The sequence below is a fragment of the Schistocerca cancellata genome, chromosome 3 (genome assembly GCF_023864275.1).
Source record: "Schistocerca cancellata isolate TAMUIC-IGC-003103 chromosome 3, iqSchCanc2.1, whole genome shotgun sequence".
NCBI lineage: Eukaryota > Metazoa > Arthropoda > Insecta > Orthoptera > Acrididae > Schistocerca > Schistocerca cancellata.
Window position 1 is genome coordinate 75,155,583 of NC_064628.1, and position 13,403 is coordinate 75,168,985.

The window sequence follows — 13,403 nt, forward strand, 5'->3', positions numbered from 1 at the left end:
TTCATTTCAGGGATGGAAAACGAATATCCCAGATGAGCCTTATAGCGGTAACCTGCGAATTGCCTCCAGGGAACGCAACAAGGAAAGACTTGGTGAGCTCATTAGCGAAGACAGGCTTGTTATAGTGAATGAAACCGCTGCTAAAATTTGAGGACATGGCGCAGTGCAATAAATGATTCAAAGCTTATGTTATAGAAAAGTTTGTGCCCGTTAGGTCCCATGTTTATTGACGGAAGAGCACAAACGTCAGACAAAAAACTTTGGATGATACATTCTTCCACATCTTCCACATCTTACCCTCTTGTAAAGTCATCAGATGAATAAAACGACTCGGAAAATGATTTACATAAGATATCTGTATGGTGAGAAAAGTGGCAATTGACCCTGAATTAGGAAAAATGTGAAGTTATTCACACGAGTACTAAAAGAAATCAGCTAAATTTCGATTACGCAATAAGTCACACGAATCTGAAGCATGTAAATTCAACTAAATAATTAGGGATTACAATTACAAATAAGCTAAATAGGAACGATCACATAGATAATATTGTGGATAGAGCAAACTAGAGACTGCGATTCGTTGGCAGAACACTTAGAAGGTGCAACAGGCCTACTAAAGACAGCTTACACCACGCTTGTCCACCCTATTCTGGAGTATTGCTGTGCGGTGTGGGATCCGCATCAGGCGGAACTGACGGACGACATCGAAAAAGTACAAAGAAGGGCAGCTCGTTTTGTATTACCGCGAAATAGAGGAGGTAGTGTCACAGACATGATACTTGAATTGGAGTGGCAATTGTTAAAACAAAGGCATTTTTCGTTGCGACGGGATCTTCTCATGAAATTTCAATAACCGGTTTTCTCCCCTGATTCCGAAAACATTCTGTTGGCACCCAGCTCCATAGGGAGAAATGATCATCACGATAAAAGAAGATAACTCAGGGCTCGCGCGGAAAAATTTAAGTGCTCGTTTTTTCCGCGTGCCGTTCGAGAGTGGAACGGTGTGTGTGTGTGAAATCTTATGGGACTTAACTGCTAAGGTCATCAGTCCCTAAGGTTACACACTACTTAACTTAAATTATCTTCAGAACAGACACATACAGCCATGCCCGAGGTAGGACTCGAGCCTCCGCCGGGACCAGCCGGGTGGAACGGTAGAGAGACAGCTTAAAGGTGGTTGATTGAACCCTCTGCCAGGCACTTTATTGTGAATAGCGGAGTAAACACGTACATGTAGATGTAGACATGCTCCCCACCGTCCTGACTTGGCACCCTCCGACTACCATCCTTTTTCCTTTAAAGGAACATATGCGGAGCCAACACTACAACGTTGGAGGGTATTCAGAAATCTGTGCGTCAGTGTCTTTGTGCAGCTGGTACGAAGTGCCGTCATGAGGGTATTGTGAAACTTACAGAACGATGGAAAATATGTGTGCAAGGAAATGGAGACCATTTTGAAGAGTGAGAGAAAATCCTGTAAATTACACTGTTGTGCTTGGCTTCTCTAAAAATTAAATATTAAAAGTTTTAAAAATTGTTGGTGTCTACTTTCGGTACGACCCTTGTAAGTAAAAGATCAGCAGCGTCAGCGTAAAACCACAGGCTCTGTTTTTCTTCGCTTTCGTCAGAGAGTTAACCGCGTCTGCACAGTAGCAAGGTCAGAGTTTGGACGCGGCCGTGTCTTGAGCACTTTCTACCGGAGAGGAATGTATTGTATAGGCTGTGTCCGAGATCTACGGCGACAGGCGTGGTCCCCTGCAGGCGCTGCGCACGGAAGGACGTGCGCCCTTTCACGCCGTGGTCCCAGCTATATATGGCGGCCCGCTGTCACATTGTGCACAGTTCACAGCTGGTACAGCCCCGAACAGCCCACCGTACAGCCATGAAGGTCCTGGTGAGTATCACGCCCTCAAAGTGATCCAGTACAGTAACTATCGTAGACCTTCAATTTATCAACAGCTCTAGACGAACTATTGTTGTGTCATTACTGAACATTAACTCCTCGTTCAAGAACGAACAGCACGCATATGTAATCAACAGGTATTTTCATTCTTTGTTTCCCTTTACAACTAAATAAATTCAGATGAAAAATATTTAAAGGATCGCTTCAAATGTTTGCAAAAACCGTCTTAAAGGCATATGAAATCAGGTCTCCACCAGTGCAATGTAACCAAAACGTAGATTGTGCATGTAACTTGAATAAACTAGAGAGCTTGTGAAACCTAGTAGTGCAATGGAAAAACGTAGGGGAGCAGGATATTTTCGCACGGCGGAGGAGAACAGGGAATGGGAAATCCCAAACCACCCAGTAGGTATAAATGACATTTTCACTAAAATATTTATCCGTTATATTTAAATTACAAACAGAAAACACCTTTGGTGCATAAGTTGTGACGCACTATACATTAGAGTTCTAAATTCTCACAAATAGTTTTCCACTCAGAGAAATGCGCTTCAGGCAACGACTATGTTGCGGAATGAAGGATTCTAGCATTGGGCTACAAGTGCATCTTATTGTACGTACATTTTTTAGAGATCTGATATCACATGAACAGCAAACTGTTTTACATCTAAGATCATCTCCGTTAATACTTGCGCCACCGAAACACACGTTGAAGGCAACCTACTTTAACCTACGTTGAGTGAGGTTTCCCCTTCGGAAATGGTTTTAAATACGGCCATATCGATACATGCCAGCGAGTTCGTGTTGACCCAGTCGGACACAGTAATGTTCAAAGCGAATTCCTACGAGACTGATAGGAGCAGAGATCTGGGACCAAACCTTATGCACACCAACATCCTGTGCGATGCTTTTACGCAATGTTTCGAAACAACTTTGTTCAGTACAGAAATACTTCTGAAGTTTCATCTTATACTCGTTGCGACGAAACGATTACTGTGCATTAGTACGAACAATAATAAGTTTACAGTTTAGTACGTCATTTTCCGCCCTCGGAAGACGCCATGGAGACGATAGGACAAAATACTATTCAGCTAAAAATTTTGGTTTCTGTTCAGAAATACTGGTATTTGTACTTCATAATCAAATGGCTCTGTAATGGGAGTTATTTTTAAATGCATTGTGGAGAAAGGCAATTGCATGAGGAGTATAGCAGAAGATATTCAGTCCATGTCCTTTTGCTATGAACTTGGTAATGGTGTCTTAATCAGAGCCGATTTCGAGCAACTCGGACGCACTATTCCATGAGCTGTGTAATGGCATGATTAACTAATAGATTGACAAGAAAGAATACAGATACAATGGGCACTCAGTGTGTTTACTCAACAGAGCTTAATCCCTCCTGCCGACTAGGCCATTTGAGCAGCCACAATTAATAAAGCGGCGAACTGTGGCGAAACGAAAGGATAATTCACGGTCAGTGGCACCTTCACATGACACTGAAATCAAAGATAACAGTTTGGGGAACCTCTAATGGAATGGCAGCGTGCTTCACCTTGTCGCTCCTGTTTGGAGAGAAAACACCTGGCCGTCGAATTAGATAACTGTATAACGCTAACTGAACTGATGTTAAGTACTGGCTGGATTGCTACAGGGTTCCCGTCAATGGCCCACTAAAGCTTAGAAAGGACTATAAGAATGACGTTAATGTCTAGTTCACGGTAACAGTTTTTCAATAAATGCCGGAAGCACTTGGCGGTCGACATAATCACGACCAGAGTCGTGCATCCGGCTCTTATCAGTGATTACAAAAATGGTAGTTGCCCTTCGTGGAGTCAAAACACCTGCTCCATTCACCGACACCGCCTACCATCATCGTATAAATGGTCTGAAGATGACCACGTTCTCACGAAAACCGATAATCATTGTAAATAAATGTTTCGCTGCGGTCAAGACTGTTTTTACCAGACGGCTGTTTCTCCACGCTGGCCTGTGTGGCCGAGTGGTTGTAGGCGCTTCAGTCTGGAAACTCGCGAACGCTACGGTCGCATGTTCGAATCCTGCCTCGGGCATGGATGTGTGTGATGTCCTTAGGTTAGTTAAATTTAAGAAGTTCGAAGTTCTAGGGGACTGATGACCTCAGATGTAAAGGCCCAGAGCCATTCCTCCACGAGAAGTGTTCCCAGAAATTTCCTAGCAGTGACTCCAAGTAAATTTAAATGCAGCGCTAATGGTGGAAGGAAGGCAGAAACGAGTTTTTAAAAACTTGTCGATTACGAGATCACTAGAGACGGGGAACAAGCCAGGGGAGAAAATTATTCGTGCCTAGTCTCAAACTTATCGTACCAGATTACGACTTGCGGAACTGAAGAAAATCTTGATGGCTGGTAACACAACTATCACCCACTCTTAACGAATGGGGGATCCACTTCAGTAGATGGTGTCAGTTTGTGCTCATTTCTTCCTCTGAATTTCGTAAGCAAAATTCGTGCAGGTACTTATGCTTCGCCGTCCTGTATGTGTTTACGCAGGAATATAATATTTTGGAAAAAAATCGGTGTAAAATTTTATTTGTTTTTTGACATGACTTCATTAAAATGTTTTCTCATCCGGTTCTCAAATTATCGAGTTTGATGTCTGCCTCCTTCACCAGGTCGTGATGAGCGCCATCCTGGCAGCGGCCGTCGCCGCCCCCAAGCCCGGCTACCTGGGCGCCGCCCACGGCCTCGTCGCCGCCGCCCCCGCCGTGGTGGCCGCCCCAGCAGTAATCGCCGCCCACGGCGTGCACCCCGGCTACGCCGCGTACGGCCCCGCCCCAGTGGCTGTGGGACCCGGCGGCTACCTGGCCGACACCCACGACGTGGCCGCCGCCAGGGCCGCCCACCTGACCGCCGTCGCCCAGACGCAGGCCCGCGACGCCCACATCAACGGCGCCGCCGCCCACGCCGCCCTCGCCGCCCCCGCCCTGCTCGGAGCGCACGGACTGGCGTACGGACACGGCCTGGCTTACGGCCACGGTCTGGCCCATGGCGCAGCCTATCATGGCTAGGAGGCTGTGAGGACACCAGCTGTTACGTTTTCACTTTGTTCTATTTATAAATAAAACTGATGCCTGAGTATTTGTTTGTTATTCCATTCCACTGCGCCACGTTATAAAATGGTTCTGATCATTAAATCAGGGCTGATCTGAAATTTCCTAGCAGATTAATGCTACTAAGACGCCCGCTAAACCGCTGGGCAGAACAGGTAATAGGATTGTGAAAAGGGCCAAGGGTTGAAGTCAGTTTCGGCTTCTAATTGTCATTTATTGTAATTTAGCGACTGTTTCACTGCTGAAGGCCTCCAACAAGATATCTTAATAAGATAAAAATCCAATTAAGATAGCAATAAAATAATTCGAAGAACAACAAACACAAAGTGCAATACAAATGGCTGAGGGCCACAATTAATTTCCAAAATTTCAGAAGATATAACCATAGACCTTTAAAGGCAGAAGGCCAACAAGAAATCTTTAAAGAAAACAAAAATTCAATGAAGATAGCAATAAAAATAATTTTAAAACCCGAAAGACAACGTTCACAAGGTGCAACACAAATGGCTGAGGGCCACAGTTAAATTTCAAAACTTCAGAATATATTATTATAGACCTTTAAAGGCAGAAGGCCAGCATGTTTAACAACAAGAAATCTTAAAAGTCAACAAGATAAAAATTTCATTAAGATAGCAATAAAATAATTCAAAGAAACAACATATGGAAGGAGCAATACCAATGGCTGAGGGCCACAATAAAACTTCAAAATTTCAAAATATATTACCATAATATTTAAAGGCACAAGGCCGCAGTGTTCAAACTTGAAAGATAAATTTAAAAATTAATTTTGCAAAATTTTAAGAAACAAACAATAACCACAAGCCTAAATTTAAAAATGGCTGACAAGAGATAATTAAACACCGGAGGCACTAAGAAGCCTTCCAGGGAGGTCGGTCTGCCCTCAATCACTTATGTGAGACAGGTGGTGAGCCCAACTATACTTGATCCGTCGGAACCCAATAAGGAGACAGCCACAGACCGACCGACACAACGACTTACTTGCCACCAATCGGTACATGAGAATACGAACACCAAATCTCCCCAACAGCGAACCACCGAAACGAACCACCACGACATGAATGGACGTGGCTTGGGTAGTTGAAACTACTACTCAGCCTTGACGTCCTGGGTCGGTGAACCACGAGGCTCGTGGCGATCGGACAGCACCACACATGCTGCGACACTGCGGAGGGCCCGGCAGCGGACCCAGGCGACAGCACCGCACGGAGACGGAGATGTCCTCCCTGGTCCGCACCAACCGATCGACTGCCTGCTGGTCCGTCCGCGACTGCTGCTCCGTCGCGACTGCACTGCTGGTGCGTCTCCCACTCACTTCCAGACACACGACGGAGGAAATACTGGCTCGGACCCAACCGTGCAGAGAAAACACGCCCACTGGCTAACCGACATCCCTGCACCAGGAAAGGACCAACCCAAGTTCCACAATATGGTAATTTAAAGGGCCCAAAAGCACTCAGAGAACCAGTCACACTTCGCCAGATGAGACGACCTACCTCTCACAGTCAATACGTGACGACATTTAAAATAACTTGTCAATCCAGATCACAAACTACGCACACAACATGACAAACACTGCACGAAGACCTGAACGATACCCAACAGTAACTAAGCAAACACGAGCCAAATCTGGAGTCGATGCACACACACACACACACACACACACACACACACACACACACACACACAGCCGACTCATGCACGATAGGCGAGGCCAAATGCGTCGTCGGGTTGGACGACCGACCGACGATCCACCAAGACCGTGGCCCGGCTCAAGTGATGCGTGACGGACAATGGTCGGGCGAGCCATGTCGATGCAGACCTCACTGCTCCAACCCGACTGCCCTAGTGACGCATTGCAACTCTCCGACTGGCAGGTCCGGACTGCGGTCCAGACGTCTTCTAGCTGACTAGCAGACCCGAACTCGCAACCCGAACTGCGACCAACTCTCCTACGACAGACAACGACCGGAAAGTAATAGCAGTCGAGCAAAGTTACTGCGAGAGGGGATATATCGATACGCGCTGCTAACGCCGCTCACGGTCAGGCAAAGCAGCAACTCAGTAGTAATTTAAATTAACCTAGCGAGGTGGAAGTACGTTAAAATCAGGGTGTAAAATAGAAGATGTCGGGAACACGAGCCACCCACGGCTCAAATACATCCCGGGATGGTACTGAGAACCATGAAATGAAATGGCGTGTGACGAGGGCCTCCCGTCGGGTAGACTGCTCGCCTGGTGCAAGTCTTTCGATTTGATGCCACTTCGGCGACTTGCGCGTCGATGGGGATAAAATGATGATGATTAGGACAACACAACACCCAGTCCCTGAACGAAGAAAATCTCCGACCCAGCCGGGAATCGAACCCGGGCCCTTAGGATTGACAGTCTGTCGCGCTGACCACTCAGCTACCGGGAGCGGAGAACCATAAGCTTGTATTACGTGGGCGTTTTTTTACTGGCGCAGCTATCCAGGACGATTCAGAACGCGGCCTTCACTCCAGTTTCATGTTCTGGGAATTAATTCTCAGCACTGTACCCAAGCGACTTCTCCACTGTTTCTTATCTTCCAGGAGTGCCAGTACCACTTGATACGCAGAATAACTTGTGTGAACTTTTAATGCGTCCGATAATTCCATGAAACGATTTCTTTGATACTTTAATTTCTTGTAAATATTCGACACTGGGTGATAATGCGATATCTGTTTTGAGGATCGGCTGGTCCTGGCGGAGGTTCGAGTCCTCCGTCGGGCATGGGTGTGTGTGTTTGTCATTAGGATAATTTAGGTTAAGTAGTGTGTAAGCTTAGGGACTGATGACCTTAGCAGTTAATTCCCATAAGATTTCACACACATTTGAACATTTTTTTGTATTGAGGATATTGATGATTTGACATCCTGTCGACAATTAGATCTGATGGAGCACAAGCTCGGCAGAGCAAGAATAGGATAAGACATTGACTTTGTCAGTATCACAAGAGTCATAACCGTTTCAACATTCGCATAAATTGATGCAACTGAAGCACGAAAAACCTACTACTGGATAATCACTGTGCCATATCGATCAGTACATCTGAAAACGTCTCATTAATATTCATGGAATATTCCGCTGGTACGTGGAAGAACATGTATACTAAACTGAAATACACTGTATTAATGTTCCGGAATAATATTTACTTTATAATTCGTTGTGAACCGGCTTTCGGGTTCCTACGACACCACCAGATAAGACAGTCTACGAAACATGAGCGGGATCTTCTACCTGTACAAGATTGTTACTTCCAAAGATATATGACCATTTTACGACCACACCGGATGTTGTACAGTTCTTATTACAGTCTTCAGTGGCTTGTAAAGGGGACTTAGTTGACAAAGTTTTCATGCTTAGCAAATGTCTGGAAACGTACTGTTTGGATGTAAAGTAGGTCTGAAGACCGGATCATTTTGTCGATTTAATCTCTAGGCGTAATTTAGATAGTAGAGAAGACAAAAGTAAAATTTATTGGGAGAATTCTAGGAAAGGGCATATCATGTTTAAACTAATCAGCACGAAGAACGTAAGTGGGACCAATTGTCGAGTACAGCTCTAGTGTTTATGATTCCAACCTCCTCGGGTTAAAGGAAGACGATAATGTAATTGAGAGGCGTGTTGCAAGATTTGATACCTGTAGGATCGATCAGTAGACGAAATGCTTCAACAACCCAAATGGAAACGACTGCTGACAGCTGTATTACTCCAAAATTTATCACACAACTTGTTTCAGTTGTTAGTAGATCATCTTCTGGTGTCTGCATACACGACAAGGCACAATGCGGCATCACAAAAGAAACTCATAAATACACTCCTGGAAATTGAAATAAGAACACCGTGAATTCATTGTCCCAGGAAGGGGAAACTTTATTGACACATTCCTGGGGTCAGATACATCACATGATCACACTGACAGAACCACAGCCAAATAGACACAGGCAACAGAGCATGCACAATGTCGGCACTAGTACAGTGTATATCCACCTTTCGCAGCAATGCAGGCTGCTATTCTCCCATGGAGACGATCGTAGAGATGCTGGATGTAGTCCTGTGGAACGGCTTGCCATGCCATTTCCACCTGGCGCCTCAGTTGGACCAGCGTTCGTGCTGGACGTGCAGACCGCGTGAGGCGACGCTTCATCCAGTCCCAAACATGCTCAATGGGGGACATATCCGGAGATCTTGCTGGCCAGGGTAGTTGACTTACACCTTCTAGAGCACGTTGGGTGGCACGGGATACATGCGGACGTGCATTGTCCTGTTGGAACAGCAAGTTCCCTTGCCGGTCTAGGAATGGTAGAACGATAGGTTCGATGACGGTTTGGATGTACCGTGCACTATTCAGTGTCCCCTCGACGATCACCAGTGGTGTACGGCCAGTGTAGGAGATCGCTCCCCACACCATGATGCCGGGTGTTGGCCCTGTGTGCCTCGGTCGTATGCAGTCCTGATTGTGGCGCTCACCTGCACGGCGCCAAACACGCATACGACCATCATTGGCACCAAGGCAGAAGCGACTCTCATCGCTGAAGACGACACGTCTCCATTCGTCCCTCCATTCACGCCTGTCGCGACACCACTGGAGGCGGGCTGCACGATGTTGGGGCGTGAGCGGAAGACGGCCTAACGGTGTGCGGGACCGTAGCCCAGCTTCATGGAGACGGTTGCGAATGGTCCTCGCCGATACCCCAGGAGCAACAGTGTCCCTAATTTGCTGGGAAGTGGCGGTGCGGTCCCCTACGGCACTGCGTAGGATCCTACGGTCTTGGCGTGCATCCGTGCGTCACTGCGGTCCGGTCCCAGGTCGACGGGCACGTGCACCTTCCGCCGACCACTGGCGACAACATCGATGTACTGTGGAGACCTCACGCCCCACGTGTTGAGCAATTCGGCGGTACGTCCACCCGGCCTCCCGCATGCCCACTATACGCCCTCGCTCAAAGTCCGTCAAATGCACATACGGTTCACGTCCACGCTGTCGCGGCATGCTACCAGTGTTAAAGACTGCGATGGAGCTCCGTATGCCACGGCAAACTGGCTGACACTGACGGCGGCGGTGCACAAATGCTGCGCAGCTAGCGCCATTCGACGGCCAACACCGCGGTTCCTGGTGTGTCCGCTGTGCCGTGCGTGTGATCATTGCCTGTACAGCCCTCTCGCAGTGTCCGGAGCAAGTATGGTGGGTCTGACACACCGGTGTCAATGTGTTCTTTTTTCCATTTCCAGGAGTGTATAATAGACAACATATACTACATACTGAGGACTAAGACTCTGAAATTGTAATCAATGTAGTACAACCAACATAAATCTTCAACCTCGCCATTTAACTCAATAACCAAATCAGAAAAGCGTCTCGAAGTTTCTTGATGAAGCACATGACAGAACTGAAATAACAAGCGACAATCAGTATAGAACACATCGTGTAAGAGGTGGGACTGGTTGCAAAAGATCCTACAACGCATCAAAGAGCAGTCATACTTTGAAAGCATTAGTAATACTCGACCTAATGGTAAATTAATGTTATTAACTCAAAGAAAATATACAAAGAATAAGAGGAAGACATAAATACACTAATTATTCCGGATATTACGTCTGCTCACTTCAGATTACACCATTGTTTAAAGGGGAATGTTGTTTTACATTGTCATATATACAGGGTAATCGCCTAAAACTTGCACCACAAATATTGTAAAAGTGGAAACTTCTGTTGATGTGCCGTTTTTACAGAATGAATTGGTAGTCATGGAATCGTACTGTTAGCCAATTAACAGGTCGTAATAACACTTAGAAAGCGTATGTTTTTGCAAAATTAAAAGTAAGATTAACTAAAATTCCAGTTTTGTTTGTTGCAGGATTCTAGTGCGAATCGTTTACCAGATATCGTATTTTGAAAAGTTTCTGCACCGACACTTGTACAATACCTGTGAAAACACACACTAAATAACAACGAAAGTGTATACACTAGTTATGTGGTTTCTGACCAATAACGAGGCAGTTGACCATCACAGGTTGCTTTCAAAATGACCACAGGCAGCGCCAACACACGCTTCCAGTCCGGTATGGAACGACTACTGATGCACAAGTGCTAGCATTTCAGCGGACATGGGTGAGCTGCAGCACTACATCGTTGCATATAATTAGGTAAAAGTTGGTATATCCTTGTACGCAACCTCTTTGACTTTTCCCACATAAAGAAGTGTACGAGCGTCCAATCAGTGAAATGGCCGGCTAAGGTACAGGTCCGCCAATCCAACGATTTGCAAGCAATTAGTGAATATATGCCGTAGTGCTTCGTGCTCTGTGACCTGGCACTAAAGATTCCTCCTAGTGAGCAGAGGAACGTCTTCTAGTATCCGTGGAAGATGGTCCGTTAGGCGGCAGCGATGCTCGAGCGCATTCACTAGTCCATCTATGAAAAACGAGCCAATAAGATGATGGTTCACCATCCCATACCGCACGTTTACACCCCATGGACGATGACGTTCCACATGACGAAGCCAAAGGTGATTGTCAACAGAACAATAGTGCATGTTTCGGTGGTTTACCTGGCCATTATTGGCGAATGTGGCTTCATCACTCAGCAAGATATATGGTACATTTGGACTACCCTATCGTAATGTTTATGTACAGAAGTTATCAATTCTTATAATCGTTTCCATGCTGCTCTTGATGAAGAGGGTAGTGACAGGAACGTAATCGATGTCGATGGAGAATGCATAGGTCACTTGCCTGACCCACGCCACTTCTTCGAGCAATTGCGAGGGAGCTAACGTGCGTATCAGCTGCAACAGCAGTAAGAACATTCATTTCCTCCTCATCCGTGGTCACTTGGTTCCTTCTTTTACGTTGTCTAGGTATCACACTACTACTTCCATGTAACTGGTTGGAGAGGTTTATAAATAACTGCCAAGATGGTTGACGTCTATTGGGGAATCATGCCGCATATACCGTATGAGAACCAACTGCATTATTCCTACACTCTCCATACTCTACGGCTCTGTCTGTTTTTTCTGCATTGGTAAATCCCATCGCCCACTCACGACCTACTACTTCGTCTGTCACACACTAACTGACTATCAAGCACACTGTAATCAAACATAACAACATTGTACCTAGCAACTGCACGGGTTGAATGGTTCAAACATGTGTCGTTATGGAAACTGTTTGAAATACGATATCTCGCAAACGACTCGCACTGGACCCCTTCCACAAACACTACTGACATTCTAATTTACCTTCTTTTAGTTTGTTGAAGTCAGATAGGCACTGTGCTATTTATTAATTGTATGCTTGCATAAAAATACACGTGCAAAGTATTATTACATCTGTGTCTTGGCTAGCAGTACAAGCCCTTAACTACGAGTCCATTCTGTGAAAACCGCACCTCAATAGCACTTTCCATTTCCGCGATATTTGCGGTGCAAGTTTTAGGTGACTCATTCTATATACATAACAAAGAATAAGTGGGAACGTGAAGGCAAAATTCTCTCAAGAAATAGTTTTACATATCAGGCTGACAAGATATTAACAGGTTCGCAGCTCGTGATCTAGTGGCTAGCATTGATGCCTCGGGATCACAGGGTCCCGGGTTCGATTTCAGGCCGGTTTGCGGATTGTCTTTGCCGGGGGACTGGGTGTTTGTGTTGTCCTCATCATTTCATCATCATCATTCGTGACAGTGGCCAGATTGGACTGTGTAAAAATTGGGACTTTTTACGGGCGGTGATGACCGCGCAGTGGGGCGCCCCACGAACCACACACTATCATCATAAACCTAACAATTCTCTGTACGTCCATCCTTATACAGGATGGCTACGGAACGTCGACATTCAAGTATAAAATGTCGAATCAAAACTGCCTTCACCCCTCTATATTTCCAGTTTTATTTTATTTTGTTACCTGTTTCAGCGTTATACTACGCCATCTTCAGGCCCCTAAGTGAGTTTAAGAAGAAACCCACCTCTTACACAATCGAAATAGCGGCCAGCATACAGTCACTGATATCCACAGACATCTTTTTAACAACGCGAGCCCTTCGATCATCCCTTGCATGGTCGGCTACAGATCACCGCCTGTCTTGTCTTACAAAAAGCGCAAGTATTCGACCATGTTCAGTGATGAGGCGTGGACGTCCGACACTATGTCACCCACTCACGATTTTACCGTCCTTGCACGACATTCCACAGATGAATCAGACTGTATCTAGCAAACAGCCCACCATTTTCACCTTTTCCAATATGCACTTTCCCAGTCACTGACCCATAACTATCCGCCTTTTGTCAAAGTCGCTCATGCGTATGAAATTCCCTGTTTGCGACCCACATCGTCGCTACAATGATTTCGTAGTCGTCTCTCTCCAGCTAA

The 13,403-nt window shown here is 45.8% G+C and overlaps 1 protein-coding gene across 2 annotated transcripts in view; it reads left to right on the forward strand.

Annotated features, from left to right (window-relative positions):
* Positions 1–1,754: 1,754 nt before the first annotated feature.
* LOC126177019 (cuticle protein 65-like) overlaps positions 1,755–13,403 on the forward strand; it is an 81,967-nt gene continuing 70,318 nt past the window's right edge. The window contains exons 1-2 of one of the 2 annotated variants that reach the window (XM_049924247.1): positions 1,755–1,894; positions 4,554–5,019. In XM_049924247.1, coding sequence (XP_049780204.1) covers positions 1,814–1,894; positions 4,554–4,949 — 477 coding nt within the window. In that variant the 5' untranslated portion in view covers positions 1,755–1,813 and the 3' untranslated portion in view covers positions 4,950–5,019. Of the gene's footprint in view, positions 1,895–4,553; positions 5,020–13,403 lie in introns of those variants that run through there. The other variant, XM_049924248.1, reaches the window with a different exon arrangement.